Here is a 27,364-nt window from a genome sequence, read left to right as displayed (position 1 = left end):
ACCCTGAGATCATGACCTGAGCCAAAGGCAGTGGCTTAACCCACTGAGCCACCCAGGTGCCCCTGAAAAGCGCCTTATGAGAGTCTAAATACACAGCTAGGTTGAGGACGGCTGATTTAGTGAGGTTCTTCCTAAGCTATGGTGCTTCACTTCCGTGATCCCTTCCACGTCCCCATCAGGCAAGGGAGGGAGCCTAAGGTCAGGGTCATTGCTCCGTCTGAGGGCTGAGGAGCCGGCGGGCAGGAGGGGTCCAGGTCCTGGCTGTAAGCACACAGCCTCACTCATGGACCATCCTGGGTGCCGGACTTTAGTTACTTTTACAGCACCGAACAGAGCGCTGCGCATTTGACACGACTGAATCCTCCCAATGCCCCCATGCCAGAGGTACCGTTCTGACCCCTATTTTAGAGATGACAAAAAAGATGTCAGAGATGACAGAAAAACTGAAGAAGTTTCAGGGCTCAGATGTGGACCAAAGTGGAACTCCTAAGAGCGAGTCTCTGTATCTCGGAAAACCTGCTCTACCAGGTGGGTTTCTGTACCAATGGCCCCTGTTGGAACCTGGTTTGGAACAACTCTGTCCTCGCTGCGTTCTCCCGAGCACCTGCGGACAGAGGCGCCCCGGGCTTGGTGGACACTCTGCAGCTCGTCAGCGTGAGCAGCAGAGCCCTTGTGCTCCCTGAATGTCATCCTCGTGAATATTAATGGTGATGGGAGTCAGTCACGTTCCATTTGTGAATCTCTGGCAGCTCAGCTGTACAACCGGCAGAAGCGTCCTGATGTCAACAAGCCTGCGAGAATCCTTCCAGTTCTAGGTGTGATCTGGGTTGACCCTGATCCGTTAGTTGCGGCTGAAGTATCCACAAGGCTACAGAGGTTCCAGGAAGGGAATGGTGGCTTTGCCTCTCTCTAGAGCTCTCAGACTCTCTAAACACCCTTCTGTGCGGGCATGGTACCCGGCATCCAGTAGGTAGTCAGGAATGCTAGTAGAATAGAGCTGAATGGACAGCTGTCAAGTGTCTAGAGTGTTCTGAAATTAGCTTGAATTGCGGGCCACTAGGGATACTAGTAGCATCCCGAAGGAAATGCTCCTAGAGCAGGCCTTCCCACACATCTGCTTCAGCCCGGTGGGACCTGCTGAGTCCCCTTGACTCTTTTACAGCCTCTTACAGAAGGAAAATGTCTATACCCCTTGGAAGCCAGTGGACTAATTCTGGTGATTCTGGGGCAGACAGAGCAGCGAGAGCCTGCCGCTGTCCACCCTTTCTGGGGCAGAGAGCCGGAGTGAGTCATCCGGACTCCCACTCACCCTTCACAACTCCGGCACCTCTGGTGGTGTTACAACATCTCTTCATAGAATGATGGTACCCACAGGGAGGAAGGTGATGGAAACACCCCAGGGCTGCCAAGAGTGGGTCAAATCAGGGCAAAGACAGAAGAAGGAAATCATGGCAAAGAAAACTGTCTGGGAAAAAACACACCACTATATTTGAAGTCTACTTCATAAAATGTGAACCTCCTGGGTGCATTACCATTCCCTACCTGTCTCTGTAAGCATCTGATTCTACACAGTGGACTGTCGCCAACTAGAACTTTCCCTGTTACACCGGCAGCTTTATTAATGTTCGCTAGCTAATAATTCTAGTAGAATCAACTCTCTGATATTCATGATACCTTTGAGATGTCCTTCACATTATGGATGAGATATTAATTTAGTTCCATGACAGTGATCACTCTGAGTCATTACTCTGCTAATTAATACTCAAGAAACGACGGGTGACAGAGAGTTGTAAACTTGGTAATGTGTTAAGTATGACCAGAAATAAGATTATTAGGTAGAATTTAAACGCTTGGCCCATTATTATCGCAAATAATTTACAGTGGAAAATGAGATTAAAAATACTCACCGTAACTTAGTTTGGAAGGCAATGATAACAGATTTTTTTTCATTGCAATTTATAGACCATCTGGAGAGAATGGATTTGGCTTTCTATATGAGATGGCATGACTTAAGGGTCTACTGTCCACACAAAAATATATTTTGAGACTGTCTCTGGTGCAACGTGGCATTAATTTTCCCCAGCTTTCAGAATACCGATGAGCCTGGAGCCCAGGGCTAGGGGCAGGATGGAGACTAATTGCCTGACGGCTGAGCCCCTTTGTGAAGACCCAGCGCTCACTCCAGCTGAGAACGACGAACAGGTGGCCGCCACTGATGTCCTAGGACCCTTCAGATTTGAATTGGTCATTTGCTAATTATATTTTTCATTCACTGGACACTTCTGGGCTTGGGATAACTATAGAATCAGTTTCTTACACACTGCCAAGGTAACGAAGGTTTTCTTTATTCACTGAGTCAATCAATACTGAGTACATACTATGTGCCAGACACAAAAACAAGTCCTGAAGACGCAAGTCTGGACAGAGCACTGACCCCTCCTCTTGACGAGACTATAGGCAAATAAAGGATCCCGACAAACTGGGGCAGTAGGGGGTGAGGGACGGGGGCGGGGTTGGCAGAGGGCCCAGTGGGGGCACAGGCAGGGTCTGACAGGAGTGAGGAAAGCTTGCAGGAGGAGGGCCTGCTGCATGTGAGACCGTGGAGGAAGGTCCTGGAGACCCTAGCTCTGTCACTTCCCTGCCCCATGACCCCGGATGGCTGTTTTAGGTCTTCAAGCTTGACATGTGAAATAATGAGAGTAATGTTTATCTCATGGCATTATCACAAGGCTTCCATGAAATGGCACATGTATTCATACTAAGCACAGGACCAGCGTGTGGTGTGTGCAGAAAAATAGCCATTAATATTATTTTAAAGAACCAGCAGTGATCGGCCAGATGAAGAAGGGGCTGCAAATTCCAAGCTGAGGGCCAAAGGCCAGATGTCTGCAGGGGGAGCTCCTTTCTAAGTTTTCCCTACGGCAAAAAGAAGTCTGTGTGGGAAGATGAGGGGAGACTAGAGCAGATGCAGAAGCCAGGTCCTGGAGGCTGTGTGCTAAGCAAGGGGGTGGGAATTCTGTTCTAAAAGCTTTGGGGAGGGCTCCTGGGTGGCTCGGTCCCATTAAGCATCTGTCATTGGCTCAGCTCATGATCCCAGGGTTGTGGGTTCAAGCCCTGCACTGGGCTCCCCGCTCAGCAGAGAGCCTGCTTCTCCCTCTGCCTGCTACTCTGCCTACCTATGTTCTGTATTTCTCTGGATAAAATCCTTAATAATCTTTAATAAAATAAAATAAAAGCTTTGGGGAACTACTGAGGGGTTGAACTGAGTCAGATGTAGTCTCTCCAGCAGCACAGAGAGCAGACTTGGGGAGAGCAGTCAGGAGCTACCTCGGCACCAAGTCAGGAGCTACCTCGGCACCAAGCTACCAAGGCCCCACAGACGACCTTCATTCTGTTAGATTTGGCCAGGTTTTGAGGAATGTGTCTATCCATTTATAGATCCGCTGCTCCCATCTGTGGTTTTAAATATGAATGTGGGACTATGAGGAGTCCACGTGCTTAGTAGTTTAGGGGCTACGAGAAGTTTTCTTGCCAAAGAATGACTCCTGGAAGCAACTCAGGGCCTGTGGGTGGAGGGGTAGGGAGGCTAGAGCTCTGGGAGGGCTGGATGGAAACGGGGAGCTCTCGGCTTGCAGGGGCGAGCCCGTCCACCTTTATCCTGGGAACCGGTCCCTCAGGGATTGCTCAGCTCTTTGCTCCCCCGGGGAATAATTTAGTCCCCTACTCCCTCTCATCTTCTGTTCCCTCCCTCATGCCATGCATGTGGCGGCTGACGTTCCCTTTGGGTCACTGTCATCTTAGGCTGACAGAGATGACCACAGAAGTAGCCCAGTGTTCGATCTCTCTGTGCCTCTGCTTCCCCAGCAATAAGAAGGCAATGATTAGATTCTCCCGAAAGGCATGTGACCAGAGAGCAGCAGGACTGTAGCTCACACCGGAGGCCGTCAGAGTTCTTATTTGCCAGGCGACTCCTGTCAGAGAAGAGCCCGGATGTAACACAGAGAGAAGTGGATCTGCTCTTGGCGGAGGGGGGATAGGTGGGCCCAGTCTTCCTTCTCTCTTGCACTGTTCCACCCAGTAGGGTCAGAGGAATACAAGGACCCCTCTGAGTCCGGCAGAAAGTCAGAGGCGGATGTTTGCGGAAAGCTGCGGGTCAGATGCGACTCATAGGCAGACAGTGTGGATTTTCTCCCACAGGTGCCTCGTGAGCTTTCTGGCTCTTTTGACCGAATTGTGTCCAAGTGACCCCAAGGGGACTGAAGGTAGAGACTGTCTTATTCAACCCTAATTACGTCCTCAGTACCCAACATGAGTTGGTTGAGGGAATGAAGTCTCTGTGGTTAATTTAGCAAATAACTCCTTTTGAGGATACTAGCTGCGTCTTAAAGTCAGAAAAAGTTGCTTTACCACAAATCAGCAGTTGGCTTCCTTTCTGCTTGCTGAAGTCCGGCCCCCTATGCCTAACTCTCTAGTCTAGCGAGACACTGGGAAGCCACAGAATGGGCGAGTTCACTTGAGCTGCCCCATGTGATGGCCTGTGGGAGCTGGAGGCCACGTGCAGCCCAGTCCCCGTGGGGCAGCCAGGCTCTCCTCACCCCCTGGGCATCATTTGATACCGCTCGCTGGACATCTCCTTAAAATGTGGGAATGGGCACCCACACTTGCCTATTAGCGCGTCCCTTCACCTGATACATTTGTGCATTTCTAATATACACCACGCTTAACATACACCAAGCCTTCCTCATCTAGTGTCTTATGAGATTATCATGGAAACCCTCACAGTAAGTACTGTTGTCGTCACCATCTTAGGGATACGGAAGCTAAGTCACTATACTACAGAGGTAGTCCGTGAGACAGTGAGTATGTAACTGGCCCAAGATCACTAAGGTCAGTAAAGTCAAGTAACTTTCTCCAAGTCACATAGCTTCTGAGCAGCAGAAGTGGTTATTTTCTCTTCTTCTTTTGGAAAAAGTTCAGGGCCCTTGGAGAATTTGTGTTCTGGTGGGCTCAAACAGCCTGAGCTCTGCTATCTCCCAGAAACTTCCATACCATTCCTGGGTCCTGGTGAGAGCTTACCTCCTTAAGTCCTGGAGCCCAGGACACACAAACCCTGCTTGGCCCTTAGAGTTCTCAACTTCCTCCAAAATAAAAACAAAAGGGGGAACGGCTAGATGAGCAGCAGGACTGACTTCCAAGTTGCTTTTTCATTCTCCAGTGATCGATACTGTCTGCGAGAGTCCTTTGACTCCAAGTGGCTGTGCTGTGTTCATTACGTCTTCGTGTGGATAAGGCTTACAGTAAGTTTCTAGAAGGCAACAGCTGTGTCCTAGTCTTTGAACCTGCCAAAGTTCTTAGTAACTTTTGGGGCAACTCTCAAGTACTTAGGAAAACATTAATAATTATTTTATATATCTTACAATATCTTATTAATGTATTAGTACTATTCCTAATACTAATCGTCTTTCCTGAGCACGAGCTGTGTGCAGGACACGGAGTCAGACATTCTACTACAATTCATGGTCTCATGCAATCCTCACCATGACCTGCTGGCTTTTTTGGCTGTTTTTTTATTACCATCCTGTACATGAGGGAAGCAAGACTCAGGGTCCCGGGGTTGCTAACTGGGTGGTTCAGCTAACCTGTCGCGGAGACAAAGGTTACAGGAAGTTGGGAGGCAGCGTGTGCCGCTTCTGGTTCTTCCCTTCTCGGCCTCCCTGAGCGGGAATTACGACTGTACAGGGCGCTCCCTCCAGCCTCACCGTGTCTGCTGCCCGACACCCGGCATTCTTCTCCACTTGCTCTACCAGGACACAGAATACAGGGTCCTTCCAAAGAGCTCTTGGAGAAAGCGTGTTGTGAGAGCAACCGTCGAACCTTCGGGATGGGGGCTGGGGAAAAGAACGCCTGAGACGGTGACAGCATAAGGTGCACCAACAGTCTCTTGACGGCCTTCTTAGGGCCATCCTGAAAGCTGCTTCCCTTCTATGGACAGTCGTGATGAACTCACCCGGAGTAAGAGGAATGACAGGTTGACTTGCCTTTCATTTGTTTTCCATAATAAATGGAATATTTCCTTGAACACTAGAAGTCATTAACATTTCAATTTATTCATGCTCTTTCTCTCTGGCATCCTGAAGGCAATGTTACATAATTACACCTGCCATATAGCTATCAACTGTGACGGCCCTTTGTGTGTCCATAAGCACCTGCTCCCACTGCCTTTGTTAGCCTGTTGGCTTGAGGAGGCAGTTGGCTGGGTTTTTTTTGTTTTTTTTTTTTTTTAATATTTTTTTTTAAAGATTTTATTTATTTATTTGACAGACAGAGATCACAAGTAAGCAGAGAGGTAGGCAGAGAGAGAGAGAGAGAGAGAGGGAAGCAGGCTTCCTGCGGAGCAGGGAGCCCGATGCGGGGCTTGATCCCAGGACCCTGAGATCATGACCGGAGCCGAAGGCAGCAGCCCAAACCACTGAGCCACCCAGGCGCCCCTGGTTTTTTTTTTTACACTATCCTACCTTCTTTCTGCATGTGGGTTGCTAACTAGGGAAGCAAGCCTAGTGAGTTAAGTGACGAGGGACTGGGTGGGGGTCCAAGCTAACTCTTGCCATGTACGAGGCGCAGATCCGAGCACTTTACATCTACTAACTTATTTCATCCACTGACGACCTCATGGCTGAGTCTCCAGGATCACCGAGTCCACTTCTAACGAGGAGGAAGCCGAGCTCCTGAGAGACCGAACAACTAGCTCAAGGTCACACTCAGTTAGGAAGTGGCCCGGCAGAGCCGACTGGAGCTGACCCCACAGCCTTCCTCACCACATCACATCCCTCCTGGGGACCAGGGAGTCTAGGCAACTATCAAAGGCCTCTCCTGCCCAGCTTTCTCCTCTGTGCCCTGACTCTCTCAGACAAACTGGTACGGCCGCTGTGCCGGGTCTCTGGGTTAAAGAGAGTGGGAGAAAAGTGGCAAAGTGGCAAATGAGCATGATTAAGTCCTCTGTCCTTGCGTCCAATCTCCCAACTTCAGATTCCGTGTAAAAGGCCCGCGGCCTTCAAGAAGTCGTTAGGTTTCAAACACACGCAGGTATGAGCAGGCATATATTTTAATGAGCAAGTTCAAAATGCCCCCCACCCCGGGTTTTGCCATTTGAAGATCAGGATGGAGGCCATGAGCAGGTCATCAGGCACTCCCGAAAAGTAGGGCACTTTCTGAACATACCGGCATCGCTACTCTCAATCACAGGTGGATTTTCAAACCAGTTTCCGCAAACCAGGCCCTGAGGTTTTCCCGGTGCGGCTGTGTGTGCGCACCCAGTGCTGGCTGGGCCCGTATGGGGGGAGGGGTAGCAGGGGAGATGTGCGTCTGTTCCCTTTAAAGTGGCACATCAAAATCATTATGTCTGTGCTTTTGGCCTTACAAGTACAAACCAAGGCTACTGACGTGGGGAGGAAAAGAGGCCCAGAGCAATATTTTAATTTTAGCAAACAGGCCTTCCCGTCAAAGAAATTGCCCTCTTTAATTCATTAAAAATTACTGCATTCCTTTCAAATGAGAATAAAACTAATATTCCTTAATGCTTGCTCATCATTAATATTATGCCAATTATTGCATTACTTGTGGTTGATAAATATTCAGAGGCTACAAGGAGCCCACAAGACGGATTAGTTCTCCAGCAGTGCAAACAAAAACTTTCAATATTTTATATCACATAATTAAATGCTGTTTGTTGTTTCTAGAACCAGAACTTGGGACGTGTTAATTAATTGCTTTGAGAAGACAGTTAGACAGGTTTCATGGCTGATACTTGGAATCAGACCTTTGTAAGCCCTGCACGACCCTGCTGAAGAATCACACTTGCAGAATAAATCCTACCTGCAGAAGTCTGGGGGCACCATGCCGTACACATTGATCCTGTCACAGAGCTCCAGCGCGATCGTCATCGTGAACCAGCCAGTGCTGAGCCAAGTGTTGGAGATCTTCCTGGAAGCAACAACAGAGAAGTCCACAAGCTGCTGAAGTCATCATTATAACCACGACCATCTTAAATCCTTTGGGGAGCAAGGCTGACTCTCTCTCTCTATTCAGTCGGTAAACAGCTGTAACTTTACCAGGTAGAAATCACTCACCAATAGCATCGTATTCCACAGTAAGTGATAAATGACATCCATTTTCCGCCATGGTGGGTTATGACAGGAAAGGGTGCTCAAGCGACTTCTATATCATCAGAGATGATGAGAGTGTTTCAGGGTATAAGTGTGTAGGACCACAACCCAAGCTCTTTAAGGTGACAGTCCCCACATGTCAACTCTTTATTAACTAGAATACTTGACTAATTAGAAATATTCCTTGTTCCCCAAGCAGGCTGAATAATGAAGAGGTTATTAAATATGTATAAACACACAGATGTGACTATGTATTGACTGATATCTATTGATCGATCAAACAATCTTGGGGTAAAAGCTTGCCTTCAGTTAGATGAATTAACATTGACATCTTGATTGAATGTCTTTTCTTTTAGGAAGAGTGCATTCATTTGGGAAAGGGCTAATTACTAGAGAAAAAGGACCACAGGAATGCTTATGCTTAATTGAGCATTTGCTTTATTTTACCTCAGAACATCCAGAGCCCTCTAAAACTTTTTTTTTTATTAGAAGACTGAATTGACAAAATTTAAGGAGTGAATGTGTATGTTCCTAAATTCATTCATTTGTCCATTCAAACACCTGTGCTGAGCTCCAGCCATGTGCCATGCCTAAGGATAACCGTGGAGACGTAACATCAAGGTCTAATTTGACCCTCTGAGAATGACTCGGTCTACCATTGCTTTGCTGCTGTGGATATTAATTTCAATTCTTAGGGGGTTGCGGCTTTTGCTTTTTTTTCCCCGGTGCTTATGGTATGCCTCATTAGCCGGTTTCAAACACCTTATTCCCAAGGTCAGACTGTCTGACTTTGCCCGGCCATAGCACCATATGTGATGTGAATACCAGAGTTGCTGAAAAGCTTTTCTGTTTGCACAGTGTAGCACCCCTCTTTGAGAAGGAAGAAGACTTTTTGCGAATCATTTTGCATTATTTCCATTTCACATATGGGCCCCTCCCAATCCCACAAAAAAACCATAAAAGCAAAGCAGCATAATAAGGAGTCTTTTATCTTGTCAAATACCTGACAGGAATGGGTGATGCAGTCATGACTGAGTTTGTGGTTTCCACTTTGTAGTTCTTAATCCCTTTACTCATTTTAGCTTTCCATAACATTGTCCCTTGACCCAGTACTAGCCCAGGGAGTACATTTTTTTTAAATTTATTTATTTTTTTTGTAAAGATTTTATTTATTTATTTGACAGAGAAAGAGAGACAGTGAGAGAGGGGAACACAAGCAGGGGAAGTGGGAGAAGGAGAAGCAGGCTTCCCGCTGAGCAGGGAGCTCGATGTGGGGCTCTATCCCAGGATCCTGGGATCATGACCTGAGCCAAAGGCAGACGCTTAATGACTGAGCCACCCATGTGCCCCAGGAAGTACATTTTCAAAGCTCCTAAGGAGGGGAACATCATGGGTTTGTACGTTGGCTGTTATACCACAGGCCAGCGGAATGACCTGAGGTGGGTTATCGCTCATCGTTCATGAGCCCGGACTGCCCATCTGTAACACAGGCCTTGGCTTCCTGAGCTACTCCAGGGACTAAGTGAGAGAACACCATAAAAAGAGTCTAGTGTGTTGATACATCGAGACCCCTTCCTCCTCTCTTGGTTGCCAGATTGGAGCAAATGAAGCAAATAATTCAGCCATTACTTTCAGTGTGTGTGTTGTGTTTTTTTAGCATCCCTGAAGAAATTGCTATCCTTCCAACTCCACTGCTGGCTCTGGTGAGGGATCCACCGTAAATCATCAGGGCAGTAAGGACGAAATTCTGGAGCCTCCAGCCTACAGAGCTATTAACGATCCTCTTCTTTCACCCCAAGGCTGTATATTCATAAGAACTCTGGGACTTAGGGAACCTGGTGGCTCAGTCAGTTGACCATCTGACTCTTGATTTTAGCTCAAGGTTGTGATCTTAGGACCCTGAGATCGAGCCCTGCAACCGGCTCTGTGTTGGCTATGAGACACTTGGAATTCTCTCTCTCTCCCTCTCCCTTCCCACTCCTCTCTCTTAAAAAACCAACCAACCAACCAACCACTATGGGACTGAAGGAGGTGAGGCAGAGCAGAGCTAGCTGACTGAGGAAGGGAAAGGGGAAGGTCTCTTGCCTCAAGTTAGAATCTGTCTTCACCTGCCGGGCTGTGTGGTGCAACAGCCAAGTGTTCGAGACTCACACTGGGTCAGTGAATAACCGAGAAGCTGGGAGACCCAGGAAGAGACTGTGTCCCTGTGCTTTCAGGGTTGTCGGCAGCGCCAAGAGGGTTCTCCCCGTGGCAGAAACTCCCCGTTCTCTTGGCTTTCTTTTGTGAGATATAGTAGAGGCTGTCAGGCACGGCCAGAAATACTAGAGGGTGTGGCTCTACAGAAAGAGGTTTCGTGGGTAGCAATGGGGGAGAATGCGTAGTGAAGGACAAAAGAAGCCCCCGTGAAGAGTTCTTTCAAGTGTCACTTAGAATTCCCCAGATCCCGGAAAGAGTAGCCTTCTGGGATCACATGCTATCCAGCTGCAACTGCCTTGTGCTGTCGTTCTGAAAAGATCTGAACTCTTTTTCCAGCAAAGGAATATCTACTGTTTTTACACTTAATCAGCTATAATGAAGGAATATGAAGAGCTGTCATGTGCTTATTAGGGAAAATGATCAGATATTCTTTTATATGATGAAGTAACACACGGAGCTGATAATTCTATAGTGCACACTAAATTACAATTAAAGGCCTTTCTGCTCCACCAGAATCTCATTTATAATCTCTATGGAAATATTCTTCCTGCAGTTATTTCATTTATGCTTCCTTTATCTAATTACTATAATATTGGTTCTGAATCATATTTTCCTAATACACCCTTATTCAATTAGAAAGTTATTTTCAAGTACAGTTACTTTCTAATATCCAAGAATACCACTTGGCCATCTCTGTCATTTGTCACACTTCTTAATTGCAGATTCTTCCTGGGCCATATTTCCCCCTCCACTTTTAAGTAGAGTGAAACTTCTCTACATCAAAATCTATTGAATTATTCTGTTCCCCCCCCCCCAAATAACAGCCTGAATGAATGTCCTGATCATGAGATGTACAAAATTAGACATTCCACATTTTGGGTACCTGTAATACATCTTCCTGTTTGGCTGGGTTTCAAGAAAAGCATACAGAAAAGAAATATTCTTGGACCCCCTGAATGTTTTGTGTTTTAATGTTCAGAAACACATTTGTTCTGAGGGGCTATTTCTACCTTGGTTCTCTTAGCTTGGAGTATCCACGTAAGGAATATGAGCATATGAGAATACTGAGTCAATATAATATTAGCCTCTTTAAGACAGGTTCCTAAAGGTAAGAGGCACAGAGATTCCAGAAGCGACAATGTCGTTGGCACCCTACACATCCATCAGTGTGATTCTCCTGAAAAGGAACTGTATGGAACCTTGTAGATGGATGTCTGCACATGAGAGGCCCAGTAGCCAGTACACAAAGACTTGGTTCCTTCTACCAGCTGGGTTCACCAGAGAGACCGACCCACAGAACAAAGTTTTCACTGGTCAGAATTTAATTAGCTTAGTGAAAAAGATATGTCTCCATGTGAGCGTGTTTCCTGAAGATCTAAGTGACCAAAAGGTGAAGTGATTGGTCTCCAAGTTACCAACTTAAAATAATCCCTTAAGAAGATGCAGGGCGATGTGTAGTTACCTTAAATAGCTTAGACTGCAGCCACGTTTCAGGAATTCTTAAATTAACAAAAACCATTAAACTACAAAGAGGGGAAGTGTTTTCTATTGAGGAGTGTTACTACTTATTTCGAATTTTCCAACCAGCAAAAATGAAACTGTAAATAACTCCTTTCATTCTTCTTCCCTTATAAAATGCTCTGCTAGTTAAATAACTCATTCATATGTGTGACAGTCCCTCTGATTTGTGGTTTTTGCAGGGCAGTAAAATTGGATTTCGTGGTGACCAGGATCTCCTATGTGATCTGCTGGCTGGGCTAACCACAGAGGCCACTGGGCCTGTAGGGAAGGAGGCCACAGGGCCAGCAGCCAGCTCTCCCCTCTTTTGTCCATCACATGCCATGCTTACCCTGGCCTGGACCTGCTCTTAAATGGTCCCCAGGTTTCCAGAATTTAAAAAGAATGGTCCTCCACACAAAGAAGTTGGGGCAAAGCTTTGGTCTTTCTCTAAGACCCTGCTCTCTGATAGTAAGTTCCCCAACCTAGCCTAACCATGGATTTCATACTTTATGTTTTTCATTTTGTTTATCATGTCTTTTTAGTTTTAAGAAATCAACCCAGCAACAGTTTTTGTAAGGGAAGGAGGTAAATTATATCATTAAATATATATTAATTATAACATTACATGTTTTAGAATTAAGGAAACAAATTTAATCATCAGACCAGTCCTATGAGCCTAGTTGCTATGCCCTTTTCTCATCTGAGGTCACTGCAAGGTTAGATAACTTGTCCAGGGTCACGTAACTAGTGAAAGATAGAGTCAGAATTCCAGCCTCGAGCTGTGTATTTAGACAACACTGCGCCACGCCTTTTGGTACCTAGCTGTCCTTTCTTTTTCACCTAGATTGGGCCAGCTGGTGGCCCTTCATCTTGGCCTCCTCAAGGGCCACTCCCCCCCCCCACCCCCGCCAGTAGCCCTCAGGATTGGAGCCTTAGAGGACTTTTCTCCAACCCCTTGTGTGTTCTCTCACCTCTGAGCCCTGGACCCACAGGGAGGTTTCCCTCCCCTTCCCAGCTTCTTCTTTACCTGGATAAATACTTATTGGCCCAAGTCTCAGCTTAATTATATCTTTTGGAGAAAGCCTCTTCCTCATTCCCTCATCCCCTAGATCAGTGCTTTTCAAAATATTTTGACCTATAACAAGAAATAACATTTCACATCGTGACTGAGCTTATACACATATGTGCGTGTGTATGGTTTCATTTCATTTTATTTTTAAAAATTTGTTAATTCAGGGACACCTGGCCAGCTAAGTTGGAAAACCATGTGATTTTTGATCTTGGGATTGTGTATTTGTGCCCCACACGGAATGCAGAGATGACTTAAATAAATAAAACTTTAGAAAAGTGAATAGGAGCACCTGGGTGGCTCAGTGGATTGAGAGGCTGACTCTTGGTTTCAGCTCAGGTCATGATCTCAGGGTCCTGGAATCCAGCCCCACATCCGGCTCTCTGCTCAGCAGGGAGCCTGCTTCCCCCTCCCTCTCTGCCTGCCTCTCTACCTACTTGTGATCTCCGTCTGTCAAATAAATAAATAAATAAAATATTTAAAAAAAATCGGGCACCTGGGTGGCTCAGTGGGTTAAGCCGCTGCCTTTGGCTCAGGTCATGATCTCAGAGTCCTGGGATGGAGCCCCGCATCGGGCTCTCTGCTCAGCAGGGAGCCTGCTTCCCTCTCTCTCTCTCTGCCTGCCTCTCTGTCTACTTGTGATCTCTCTCTGTCAAATAAATAAATAAAATCTTTAAAAAATATATTTTAAAAAATCGATGCACTGAATGAACGTTTGCTTCGAAAGACAAGAATAAATCCATACCCTCCCTGAGGTCGGTATTCTCACAAGTAAAAGGAAATGCAATAAAACTATTATCTTGCACTTACTACCTGGGTAAGGGAGCAACTGTGTAGCCTGCCCCTCCCAAATAAGGACTTGGCCTTGAATTACCCATGCAGAGTCTCAGTGCTTCGCTAACTTGGTCTTAATGAGTTCGGTTGGAGCAGCTGGGAGACCAGGGCCCCCTGGAGGCGAGCTCTACCAATGGATGGCATGAGCAGCGGGCCCCCCCCAAAAAGCCTCAGCCAAAGTTTTGCTTTGGGTAACTCGGAAAGCAGCGCGGCCTGGGGGCGGACGCGTCCTTGCCCTCCCTCCCCCGCGGCCCCGCCCCGCCCCGCCCCGCCCCGCCCTGCCCCGCCCGGCCCTCTACCTGTCTTTGCCGGTCTCCCGCTTGAAGAGCTCGTCGAACTGCAGCATCTTGTGGCGCGTGATCATGAAGGCCTTCAACCGCGGCAGCACCTGGCTCAGGAGCTGCAGGTTGTTGTAGACCTGGCCCTTGCCGTCCCTCCGCATGTAGCTGCTGGGGCCCCAGAAGATGAACACGGTGCCCTGGCTCACGTTGAGCAGGTCGTGGCGGTTGCGGAGGATCCTCTGGATGCTGGAATGCGCGATGACCCGCAGGCTGGTGCGGCTGCCCACGTCGCGCCCGTAGCCACGCGTCGGCGCGTCATTCATGCGGATGACACACTCCGTCTGGTCTATCTGGGGGCCTTGCCGGCTGCGCAGCAGGTGCCCCGAGCTGGTCACCAAGGCACAGTCCCCGCAGTGCATTTTCAGGGGCTAGAAGGCAGAGGGGGGAAGGACTCCATCAGCAGGCCACCCACCCTCATTTGGCATCAGCGGGTCATTTCGCTGCCGCTAAGGGCTGCCGGGTCCCCCTCTACCCCTCCCATGCCAGCCTCTATCCCTGCTGCTGGGGCCTCATCAGCCCTTCCTTTCGTTCTCTCCCAAAGCAGATGACAAGACCGCAAGAGGGCTTGCACTGACCTGTCAAACCCTGGACTCTGGGCTTTACTGATATTAAATAACCAAATCCCCATATCAACCCTGCAAGGTCGCTGTGACTGCCATTTTACAGAGGTGCGATGGAAAGAAATCCGCCCAAGGACGCATAACTAGCAAGCACTGAAGTCACACCTTCAAAACCAGGTCTTCCTGAATCCAAAGTTACCCCCAAAATAAAGTAGAGACTACACTAGCATTTGCTCTGACATGAGCTTGGAAGTTCTTAAGTCACGTTATTGAAAGTTAAATGCGTATCAATATTCTTGGCTGCTGTACAAATATGTTTATCCTGAATAAACATCGCCTAAGAATCACATGGCAGGGGGAGGGGGGAAGACATCCATGTGGTAATCCCTCAGATGCCATAATTTTGAAAGGACAACTAGGATAGTTTCTCTGTTTTAAAAGGACAGGGCGCAAGACTGAGTTGGTCCATCTTCAAAAATGTAAAAACAAAACAAAACAGAACAAAGAAAAAAAAAATCCTCAGGCTCAGAGCACCGACCTCAGCCGGTGAACACGTGCCCTGTGGAAGCCCACCAGGGACAACTCCAATGACAAGGTTCATTTCAACACCTTGAACCAATGATTTGCTTTCTGAACGCCTACGTTCCCACACATTAAACATTCCCCTGTTCATGTTTAATGAGAAATATCTCTTAGTTGCTGTTTGCAGATAATGTAATTAGGGCCTGAGGCCAAGGCCAGCAAGTGCACAAGAAAATGACAATCAAGAATGGTCTGAAGGAGAGCTGCATTGTTACACGTGCCCCAGAGCCTCTGCCCTTCTTCCCTGTGAACACTGAACAGGACACGCTGGCTCCCTGCCTGGTTTTGGGAAGTCGGATCCCGCTTAGTCCTTCTATTTAGCCTGGGAGTTTCCTGAGCCACAGCTCTGCCTTCAGAACCAGGCAAGGGCACCTGAGGACAGCCACCTTCCCACACTGCGTGGTCGCCAAGGGCACCAGCTCTGGGGGGTTATACGACCCGTCAAGCCTTGTCTCCATTACCTATTAACTGTGGGACCTTGGCAAGCCACTGACCTGTGAGAATCTTGGGTTTCTCATCTTCAAATGAGGATAACAAATGCTCCATTCTATCTTGGTTGGATAAAAATGCACACAGTATTAGACCAGGCCATTTGAAATTGCCAGTATTTGAAAAATAGCAGTTGCAGGGGGTGGGGGGGTGAACTCAGTCCTTACATAGGAGCTGGCGCGGTGATCATTGGGTAATGAGACTGTTCTTGGGATTACCTGTCGGAGTGGAGTGATTGCAGACACTCACTAAGTCAGTGCTGATCACTTCGGGTTGATAATTGACGTAGAAGCTTATGAAGTGGAGATTCTACCGTTGCAAATTCTCATCATTCATTTGACACCCAATTACTCTCAGGTGACAAGCGCTATGATGGGCAGTGAGAATGCAAATGGAATGCAAAAACAGAAGCCCCTCGAAGTTTACACTTTAGTGAGGGACAGTGGGTCAGTCAGAACATGCAATAGAGTGTGAGAGGATGAGGTCTGTGCGAAAGTCTTAGTCAAGGGGGCTGTTTAGAGCACAGCAAGGCGGGGGTTGGAGGTGGGGCGGACAATGGAGAGAGAGACCACTTTTGCTAAAAGCGATGAGATGTCTCTATGGGCCAGACACTGTTCTGAGCTTTTTATGTAATTGCATCAATTCCTCAAATAATCCCATAAGAAGGGTATTATATTATCACCCCTATTTTACTAATGAGAATTTTAAGGGATAGGGAAAGTAAGGAGCTTGCTCAAGGCCATACAGTTAGGAAGTGGTAGAGCTGAGATTCAAACCCAGGAAAGCAGACTGCAGAGCTGCTGGATTAACCATCACAGCACCACGGTGCAGTAGAATAAATCGAACATGTGCCGTGAGATGTCTTCTTAAGTCGTTGCCTTCTTTCCTTCTTCTCTCAACCCCCAAAGCTCAGTGATGCTGTTTCTTAACCAGTAGTGTTATCTCTTTTAGGGCACGGGGCTGGCTGGATGCGGTAAAGTGACCAAGGTCTTGTATCCAATATGTCCAATCCTTGGAGCCCCGTTAACAGTAGACCCCATCCCTCTAGAGCCTTAAGTGAAGGAGAGTAGAAGGTACTTAAGACCAAATATTCCTGGGATGCCTAGGTGGCTCAGTCAGTGAAGCGTCTGCCTTCGGCTCAGGTCATGATCCCAGGGTCGGGCTCCCTGCTCCTTGAGGAGCCGCTTTTCCCTCTGTCTGCCCCTCCACTTGCCTGTGTGTGTGCACTCTCCTTCTCTCTGACAAATAAATAATATCTTTAAAAAAAAAAAGATCTTTCTTTGAGGAATAGCTGCATTACAGATGTGTAGAAACTGGTCCCCATTCCTCTCCTCCTGGAACCCGGAGCCAGAAGCCCGTCTGAATCCCCTGAACGAACGGCTAGGGGTGAGGAGCAATTTCATGGGCCAAAGGACGGGGGAAATACTTAGTTTTCTTTTTTCTGATTTTGCCTGAACACCCCACACAGAAAAGATGAAGAGGGAAAGTCAAATGATCTGTTCAACCAGGGAGTTCCTATCATGTCTCAGGCACTGAACTGGGTGATATAGATAAAAAAGATCCTGACCTTCCTCTCAGGAGGGCACCCAATCTAAGTGAGCGTGCCCCCAGAGAAGCAATTACAGGACCGGGAGTAAGTGCTAGAATCGATTAGGCACACGGGGCCATGAGACCAAAGGTGAGGGAACACTGGAGCTGGTCTGGAGGAGCTGGAGGGCTGGCAGACCAGGAAAGGACAGAGCAAAGAGAACCGACAGATGAGGAAACTTTGAAGAGGTGCTGGTCAATGGGGTCACAAGACATGAGAGGATAAGTGAAACCAGACTTGGCAAGTGTTCTCTGGATTTGGCGGTGCTGGCCACAAGACTCTCAGTTGAACCGAAAGGGCAGAGCCTGAGCCCGGTTGGCCGGGAGGGAAGTGGAAGTGGGAGCTTGGCGGTGAGGGCTGGTGGAGGGTCAATGGTGGAGCAAGAGGATCTGCAGGGCAGACTCAGGCACTCAGGGTGAACAATCCACCCAATTTGTTAGGGGTTGTTTGGGACATATTGGAAAGCCTGCATCCTAGGAAACCTCTACTCGTGGGGAAACCCACTAAAAAATGTCCTACAAGATTGACAGGGGTATCTGCAAATACCATGTTCCTCTGTGATGATTAGGGTCAGGAGACCCAGGTCTGAACTTTATGTCAGGTCCTTAGCGTTCTAACTTATAAAACAAAGAGGAGATCAACTAGATACTTGTGGCCGCATGACATTTATTCGTTCATTCATTTAAAAGACACTTACTGAGCACTCAGTACACCGGTGAGGTACCGTGTAACTCAATACATTTGTTTAATAAGGTCACTTCGTAGGATTTCATTTCATTGGACCCTCCGGCCATTGGAACCTACTTTTTCTCATCAGACTCACCCTAAATTATCATCTTGAATTTTCTAGCATGACTGATAATTACAAGACATTGTTCTTATTTTTACTGGGGAAAACATTCTGAAGAGAAGTCTTTGCATCTCTCTCCCCCATAATTAATTATTCTGCTGTGATTCTCAGAGCACAGGCTGGTTGACAGGTGAACCCCGTGTCACCTATGGAAATTCCAGTGCCTTCTGTCTCCCACCTCTGTGCATGTGAGGTGAGAAGACCCTTCCAGGGAAGGCAAAGTTTCCTGAATGTGCCCTACTGATCCTCTGTGGTCACTGGCCACCACCCACATACGCTGGGTCCGCCCAGTCCAGAAATTCCTCCCTCATGATTCCTGCCCATCTGCCTGGGCTCCAAGGGATTAATTACCTCGGGCGACAACACCCACTCTTTGCCTTGTGCAGATACCAAACAATGAGCATAAGAGTGAAGTCTGAATTATGCCTTAAGTGTCTTCTGGTAAGTGGTGCCAATAAAATGACAATTGCGGTTCTAAACAGAATGTTACATTTCCCGCAGCTGAGAAGAGCGTGTACCAAAGGCTGAATCACTTCCAAAGGAGGAAATGAAGTCTGTTTTCTGCCTTCGGAAGGACAGATGATGTCTGGGGAGGCAGGATGACTAGAAATTATACAAATTCCATGACCCTGTTTCTCAGGATGCGTTATGGGTCCTCCGAGAGAGCCACGCTCCTCCACATCCCAGGATGATTATAATCCTTGGTGTCTTAATGATAAGGGTGGAGATACACATGCCTTGGTGAGTTAGGATTCCTGATGCCGTATTCACATGTTCCTCAGATGCTGGGTTCATGAATCACCGAGCAGAGGACGGGAAAGTGAACTTGCAGTTCTGTTAGCGCGTCTGGGATCTAAAGTTCCATGGAGAAGGCAGGAGTGCAGGCAGCTCCCGGGGAACTCACTGGCTAGCCGGGCCTCCTCTCTGACTTCTTCCTCACAGTGCTCAGTCCCTTGATTCTGGGACATTTTCCTTAAAGCCCCATTTAGTGAAGTATCCCATCCTTTGGTAAGACACAGAGACGCCCATATTAGATTACTCTAATATGTATCTAATATTGATCATCTCTCTTGCTTCCTGACCCCATAAGAGGCACTCAATTAACACTGAATAATAGATGGGTAGATTGGTAAATGAGTGAATGAGACCCAACGGCCTGCCTTGTCTGTTCTCTGAGAAAGCCACCCTCTTGAGACATAAAGAGAAGACACGATGTGGTGCCCTAACCAGGTGTTTGCCTAAAGACCCCATCCCTGTGTGCTAGATGCCATGGGGAGAAGAAGGCGGGGCGTATAATGTGAAAGCCTTTGTCTGCAGAGAAGGCGGCTGTGGCCCTTTGCCTCAGGACAGCCTCCCCGTCCAGGGAGCCATAATGGCCAGAGCTGAGGGCACTGCTTGGAATTAATGGCTGGCTAGGAAAATGGCCCAGGACACGGTGAGGGCCATTAAGCCCAGCCAGTTATTAATCCCCAGTAAGAGCTTGATGCCAAGGTCATTAGAGCTGTTGTGAAGTAAAAAAATGCCCAGGAAAATCTACAATGCATAGAGGCCACTGGTGCTCAGAGTTGCAGCCTCGTCAGGCCCCCAATGTGTGCAGGAGAGGGGCCCGTGGGAGACGGGCAGCCTGGCTCTCTGGGGGAAGCGTGCACTGCGCGGACGGACACAAACACGGAGCTTACCATTTTATTTTTGCCCTCACTTTTGCTCTTGGCTAATATGTAAGCATTTGTCATCATCCTGGGACCTAGGGCAGTGTCTGCAACTTAGTAGGGGCCCAGGAAGGTTTTAGCGTGTTTTAGAAGGTATGAGTGAGTCTCTCTCCTTCTACCTAGTCCCCCCTCCATTAGAGAACAGTGGGGCATGACAACTTGCATCACAACTTACTCCTTTGGGCTCAGGCGACAGGAGCAACCCTTGCTTGAGGAGGCACGCTCAGGGAATCAAGGTCTGATTTCTGTCACAGCCCAGAGAGCAGGAGCAGAAGGAATTCTCCCTGTGACCCAGCTGATGTCTCCTGAGCCTTTCTTAAGAGAATAGACCAGGCCAAGTCAAATTAAACTTGACACCTAAAACGCTCAGTGATGTCCTTGCAAACATTTGCAGCATGGCAATCTCAGGCTTCACTTTTTAAAATTCTGATTTATTTGGCAGAGGGAAAGGTACCTCAGAGCATAATGTCCATTAGCTCAGTAATGAGACCAGTCTTGCTCTGGGAGCTGCCTGTTGGTCTGGAGCAAACATAAGATATATTAAATGGCTTCAGGTGTTTCAAGAATCTCTGCACTTTTCAATCTGATGTTTTCCTGTAATTACTGGGCTTTTATTAGCTGTCAATCTCGGTTCAGCCTGACACAGGTATAAGCCACTCTGATTATTTAATGTGATTCCCTAGAAAAATGTTACTCTTTCAAGCTGCTCTTCTCTCTCAGTGACAATCCCACCCACCAGCCTTCACTGCCAAGAAGTCCTCCTCTCCGCCCCCCAACCCATTTTCCATGATTTCCATCTACGCTGCCTGAGGATGAGAGCTCCAAAGGCAGGGGGCAGTACTGAGCAGTGTGTAAATTAGGGTCTTTGGAGTCACAGGCTTGAACTGGCTTCTTCCTCTCCTTAGGTGGATAATTTTGGGCAAGGTGACTTAGTTTTTCTGAGTCCCCTGGTTTTTTTTTTTTTTTTTTTTTTTCATCTGTAATATGAATGTGGTAACGCCAATCTCAAAGGGAAGGTTTGCCATCTCAGTTAAAGGCATCCCTTCTACCCAGTTTCTCAAGACAAAATTCAAAGCTCATTCTTGATACCTCTCTCTCTCCACCTGCTACAACTCTTCCAGCCTTATTGGATCTATCGCCGTCCACGTATCCTAAACCTATCCCTTCTCACCCAATAACATCACTGGCAGAAATCTCATAGATTGTCTAGGCTGATAATTTTCAAGGTGTGGTTCCCAGACCCACCGTGACAACCAAGTTTAGGAATTTTCTAGAAATGCAAATTCTCAGACCCCATCCTAGACCTACAGACTCGGATGCTCTGAGGTGGAGCCCAGCCACCTGTGTTTTCACAAGTCCTCCAAGTGATTTCTGATGCATCCTCAAGGTTGAGAGCCCCTGGACCACTCTAGGATCCTCATTTTACAGAGGAAGGAGCCTAAAGTCAAGAGGTTCAATGATTTGCTCAAGGTCACACCCTACAAGAAGGACCGGGGATGAACCCCAGGTCTCCTCACTCCTACACATCTAAGAAAAGCCACCTATATCCATAGCCTGGTCAGAGTTGCTGGGGACACACTGAAAAAGAGTCCTGATTCCTGGTGCCCTGAAGCAGAAGTGGTTTTGTGGAGACAGATGAGAAAGGAGGATCATTCTTTAGCAGCACTGCCCACCTCTGCACCACCTACTGCCTGCCTGGAAGAAGCAGCCAGGAAGAGCCACAGAGCCGGCGAGCCCCGCCTGATAGGGAGAAAGCATGCGCAAGGCTGGTGGCCGCTCTCGCCCTAGGAGGTGGGGCATGGGGGTTCTCTCCAGCCAGCACAGCCCCCCAAAGGCGTGGCCAGACTCATACACCCGCTGTGGATTGAACTGTGTTCCTCCAACAGCCCCTCGCCACACACCCACAAAGTGACATTGAAGTCCCACCTGCGGACGTGATCTTACTTGGAAAAAGCATTTTTGCCTGCGTAATTAAGAAAGTAAGTCAAGGGGCGCCTGGGTGGCCCAGTGGGTTAAGCCGCTGCCTTCAGCTCAGGTCATGATCTCAGGGTCCTGGGATTGAGCCCCGCATCGGGCTCTCTGCTCAGCAGGGAGCCTGCTTCCCTCTCTCTCTCTCTCTCTCTCTGCCTGCCTCTCTGCCTACTTGTGATCTCTGTCTGTCAAATCAATAAAAATAAAATCTTTAAAAAAAAAAAAAAAGAAAGAAAGAAAGTCAAGAGGAGGTTGCACTGGATTAGAACAGCCCTTGTGTACTTAGAAGAAGAGACTCAGAGCCACAATGACACCCAGGGAGGACACCCGTGAAGAAGGAGGCAGAGGTCACAGCGAGGCACGGACTGGCCCCGGATGCTGAGGCAGCTGTAAAGTACAAGGTAGGATTCCTAGAGCTTTCGGGAAGAGCCCGGCTTGGCCAAAGCCTTGATCTCAGACTCCCAGCTGCCAGGACTGTGAGAGGATCAATTTCAGTTGTTCTAAGACAGCCAGGTTGTGGTAATTTGTTCTGGCAGCTCTGGAGACGAATACACGGCTCCCTACTCGGTCTTCACCCTCTGCCTCCCACCACCCCACGAGCACCCCCTGCTCCCCACTGGGTCTGGCAGCTTTCACCCTCACACTTCGTGCCCCACATGGCTGCAAGGCTGAGAATTTTAATGCAGTGCACTCCATTCCCCTGCCCTACCTGAAGAGTAAAATCCAAATTCTTTGCCTGGTCGGGGCCTTGTCCGTCCTGTGGCCCTGAACTCGATTCACTTGCCATTCTCAGCTCCAGGGACTGCTGCTCTCCTTTCTGTCTCGGGGAGAGACTGAGAGATCGGGTGCTCCCTCTCGGCCTCTGGTCTTCGTCTCCCCAGTTATTCACATGCCCTGATCCTTCCCGTCTCTCATGTCTCAGCTTGAAAGTCATCTCCTCCAGGAGGTCCTCCCTGACTGCCTTAATTGGACAGAGTCTCCCCCACTTATTATATAACAAGGATATTAACTGCTAATAACACAGACAAAACGTTCAGCTGATATGCCAGGCATGGTTCTCAACACAAGACATTAATCTAACACCTGAGTTAATCCTGAAAACAGCCTTGACAGGCAAGTTCTACCACAGTTCTCGTTTTTTACCAGGCGAGGAAGTTGAGCTGCAAGTTTATCACGATCCTCTCATGCACGATCCTGTTGATTTCCTCTGACACCTACCACAGTCTCCAGTGATTTACATTTTTAATTGCCACTACAGCAAGAGTACCACGAGAACAGAGATCACGATGCACGTCTGGCACACAGCAGGTCCTCAATAGATTGTTAAAGAAATACTTGACTGCCTTACTTTCTCAGCAAGCAGCAGAGGATTTTTCTCTGTCCAAAAAAGGTGTGGATGAGTCGCCAGAGCCACAAGCCTGTTTCCAGAGCCTCTTTCTTCTCTGAAGTGCCAGCACGAGGGCTGAGGGTACAGGATGGCTCACCTCCCAGCCTTTCAAATAGCCCCCGGCTGGGATTCCCCTCAAAGGTCACTCCTACACAATTCCTTCCTCTAGGAGGCAAGCAGGTCTAAGGGCCACCTGTGCTCATTAAAACAAACAAAAAGCTGCATTTTTATGAGGGTAAGGCGACATATAATACTGCCAGACAAACCAGATTCCACGAAACTGGCTTCTTTGGCCCCTGCTACATTTGAAAGGGCTTTCACGTAAACACAGCATGGCCCAAATCTGATAACTGATAACAAAAGAATTAGGAGAATATGGGGGTTCCACATATAGCTGAATTGAGTGGAGGAGAAAAAAAGCTATGGTCTCAGTTGACCAGATGAGAAAACAATCTAATGGGACAGAACATTAAATCTGTAAATGAAGTAGAAAGAGTCAGACTTGGGTTCAAGTCCCAGTTAAGTCATTTATTGATAGGTACTTCCCTAGTCAGCCTCAATGTTCTCATCTGCAAAATGGCATGGCAAGCACTCAAGAAGGTGTAACTAATACGACTGTCATGGGTTAATTGTCACAGACTCAAAAAGGGCCCTCCTGAATAAGCCACTACCCGCCTCTCTTTCTATCCAGTCACTCCAGAACCTGTACACTCCACCTGCTCTATCTGCTGAATCTGATCTTTTCTACCCATCTGCACTTTGCTTCCCCCTGCCCCCACCCCTGCATCAACTCACGTCTTCCCTGGATCACTGCCAGGCTTCCCACATACACTTCTACTGTCCACATATGTCCGGGAGGACTTTCTGAAAAGCATAGCTCATTAGGACCTGCTTGTGCTTAGTATCTCTACACCCTAAAATCCCTGAGGATCCTCCTGTTGCTTTGAGGACCAAGTCCTTCCAGTGGCTTATGAGACCCTCATATCACTTTCCCCCCAAGTCCTTCTGTATCCCCCACCCTCTCGTAGCTCCCCATACTCCACTTGCATTGACTTTGACTTTGTAGCTGCAAGTGGCACTATTCAAAGGTTTTGCCTTGGGGCCTTTGCACATGCTTTCTCTGGAAGCCAAGCTGGCTCAATTATAAAGTGGAACATAATTTCTACCTCGCAGGGGGATTCTGTGGCTTAACTGAAATAATCACAGCATTCAAAGGCTCCCTCCCCTGCCTCCTCTCTCCCAACTTTTGAAACTCCTTCATCATTCACTCAAAGCATCACACCCTCAGAGAACCTTCCCTAAACTCCACCCTGTTTCTCCTTTTCTAGTTCTCACCATGTCGGCAATCTTTGAGTCAGGGTCTCTCTTCCCTCACAGAATGGCAAGGTTCTTAGGAACTGGGTTCATGCCTCTGTGGGGTTTAGCTCACTGTAGCATCCCCGGGACCTAATATATAGTGGTTGCTTTCTAAGTATTTGCTGCACAAGGAGCTAAATTTAGTTCATGCAGGTGAGGAGAACATTCTAGAACCACGGCCCTCCCCTAGGCTTTCTCTCTGGTTTTCCTTTCCGTTTGGTATGCCCAAGTGTAGATCAAGAGACAAATCATCCCAAATCGAATATTTAATTTGATGCAAATGCTTCATCTTCTCATAGAAGACTGAGTAGTACCAACTAAACTGATTACACTGTAACCTTACTTCTATCCACTTTATTATCTAAGCATAAGGGAGTTTTCAAAATAAGTCATTATTTGAGGCTTTGAACACTGACTACTGCCAAGTAGCAAATAACCAGATTGTGTCCGTGTTGACACGTTGGTTCTCGAGCTGATGGTTTGTTTATGGAACTGCCTACTTTAGGGGCTCTGAGAGTGGAAGGATAGTCATCAGCAGCCTGAACAACAGCTCAGCACCCCAGCTGGAAACACACGAGTAAACAAAATCATAATTTCTAACTTTGCCAAGCTCAGTAAACACCATCATGATGCGTTACTAGTAAGGCAGCCATTAGTTAAATAAACACAGCACAAAGCTAAGAGGGTTATTGATGCTGGCACAGTATACTCGTTTGCTGACCACTGATGGACATTAGCTGTGATGTACACACTAGGGAGCTACTTTGCCACCTGCTTTCATTTGCTGAACATCATGCATCCTCTGGGCCACAGAATTACTTAGTTTGTATTAGTGAAAGATCGCCTTTTCTTCTTTTCGCTCGCTCACTGTATAGTTATTCAGTACCTACTCCCTGTGTAATGGCAGCTTTTGGGCAGGCTGCCCGGGACACAACTGCCTTTGCTCCTCTGGCTATAGCTCGGTGCGCAGGGGCTATGAAGGCAGGAAAGCTGTTCCTGGCGAGAGAGACAAAGGCACACCCCTCCTCTAGCTTTGTCAAGAAACTGTGAGTGGGGGCGCCTGGGTGGCTCAGTGGGTTGAGCTTCTGCCTTCAGCTCGGGTCATGATCTCAGGGTCCTGGGATCGAGCCCCGCATGGGGCTCTCTGCTCAGCGGGGAGCCTGCTTCCCCCTTCTCTCTCTGCCTGCCTCTCTGCCTACTTGTGATCGATCTCTCTCTGTCAAATAAATAAATAAATAAATAAAAAAAAAAGAAACCGTGAGTGGATGAAGTCAGACAGCATTGATAGCTTAAGAGCGTTTCAATTCTTTTTTTTTGAGAGAGGTGCTTTTTTGGTAAAAACAAAGCAACATCAGATGGAACCAGGGAAGATATTTAGGCAGAGCTCTTCATGTCTCCATGTATTATTATTAGATCCATATATATTAGACCTCTCTTTAGAGTACACTCCGGCATATCCGCAGATCTGTGACTCCCTGGGGACTCAGGATCCTGACTCATGGCTTCAGCCCTCTGCTCATTGGAGATGTCCCTTCTGTTCCAGCTCTTCCTCATCAGGTCCCGGAAATGCCATAATAACAACAGTGATGGTTACCAATGGTTATGAAGCAACTTTTAATATTATTATTATTATTATTAATATTATATTAATCTCAGTTAATTCTAAAGCAAGGTATATATTATCACCTTGGTTTACATTTGAGGTAAGAGAGGTTCAAAGTTGAATTGCTCAAGGTCATAGTGTTTCTTTCTTTCTTTCTTTTAAAGATTTTAATTTTTTTTTTTTTTTTTTTTTACTTACAGAGAGATAGAGAGAGAGAGCAGGTAGGCAGAGCAGCAGGCAGAGGGAGAGGGAGAAGCAGGCTCTCCACTGAGCAGAGACCCCGATGTGGGGCTTGATCCCAGGACCCTGGGATCATGACCTTAGCCGAAGGCAGCCACTTAACCGACTGAGATACCCAGGTGCTCCAGGTAATAGTGCTTCTAAGGCACAGCCTGTATCTTGGGTCAATCTTAGTCCCAAGTGTGTGGGTGATCTGGCCACCATAACAGGCAAGACAGAGTTGAGTGGAAGACTGGCAAAGAAAAGAAAACTGAAGAGTCTCAAGAGGAGGAAAAAGAAAATCTACAGAGGGGAGGAATTAGTAGATAACAAGAAAGGCAGGAGAATGTAGAAAGCACTGGAAAACCAACATTAGAGGTGCTGAGATGATACAGTGACTATAAAACTTCTTAGGGGGACAGAAAGACTAAAGAGAAAATTTAGTAGAACAGCCTAGAATTCTGGAGGCATTCAGTGCAGCAACAAATATTTCTAGCACTCAAAAGCCATCCGTACACAACACACTGCATTATAATAAGTGACATTCATAAAGGGGACCCTAAGTCATCAAGAAGAGCTTAAATTAAGTTAAGCTTTGTTCACTTATGTAAGAAAGTATAAAATCAATTTGGAACCTTCAAGAATAATTTAGACAAATATGATTTGGTGCTAAAAGGGACTATACTTATATTATTTTATTTTAAGCCTCATTTGTTCATAAGACTCATTCCTCAACCAGACTTCAAAATGAGGTGCTAGATTGTTCTGAAGTTATTGCTGGCGGGTAAATAAGCTTTTCTTTCTGCATTCACGTGCGATAGACTTTCTGACACGAGTCATGTTTCCTTCTCCCGGGGCAGTCATAGATGGAAGCCTGCCCAGTCAGGGACCACATTCCTTGTCCCCATGCCTCTGGCAGTGGGGGGACATGCCTCCCAATGAAATCAG

At 47.4% G+C, this 27,364-nt stretch overlaps 1 protein-coding gene across 1 annotated transcript in view; it reads right to left on the bottom strand.

Annotated features, from left to right (window-relative positions):
• ST6GALNAC5 (ST6 N-acetylgalactosaminide alpha-2,6-sialyltransferase 5) overlaps positions 1–27,364 on the bottom strand; it is a 169,179-nt gene that overhangs the window by 8,517 nt on the left and 133,298 nt on the right. Inside the window, exons 3-4 of the mRNA XM_004758168.3 lie at positions 14,061–14,470; positions 7,873–7,980 (exon numbers count right to left, since the gene is read on the bottom strand). Of these exons, the coding sequence (XP_004758225.1) occupies positions 7,873–7,980; positions 14,061–14,470 (518 nt within the window). The remainder of the gene's footprint in view (positions 1–7,872; positions 7,981–14,060; positions 14,471–27,364) is intronic.

Source organism: Mustela putorius, unplaced genomic scaffold, assembly GCF_011764305.1.
Source record: "Mustela putorius furo isolate JIRA1106 unplaced genomic scaffold, ASM1176430v1.1 tig00003853_pilon_pilon_pilon, whole genome shotgun sequence".
In the NCBI taxonomy this organism is placed as follows: Eukaryota; Metazoa; Chordata; class Mammalia; order Carnivora; family Mustelidae; genus Mustela; species Mustela putorius.
The sequence above is the reverse complement of the archived record's forward strand: the minus strand, read 5'-3'. Positions and strand labels throughout refer to the sequence as shown.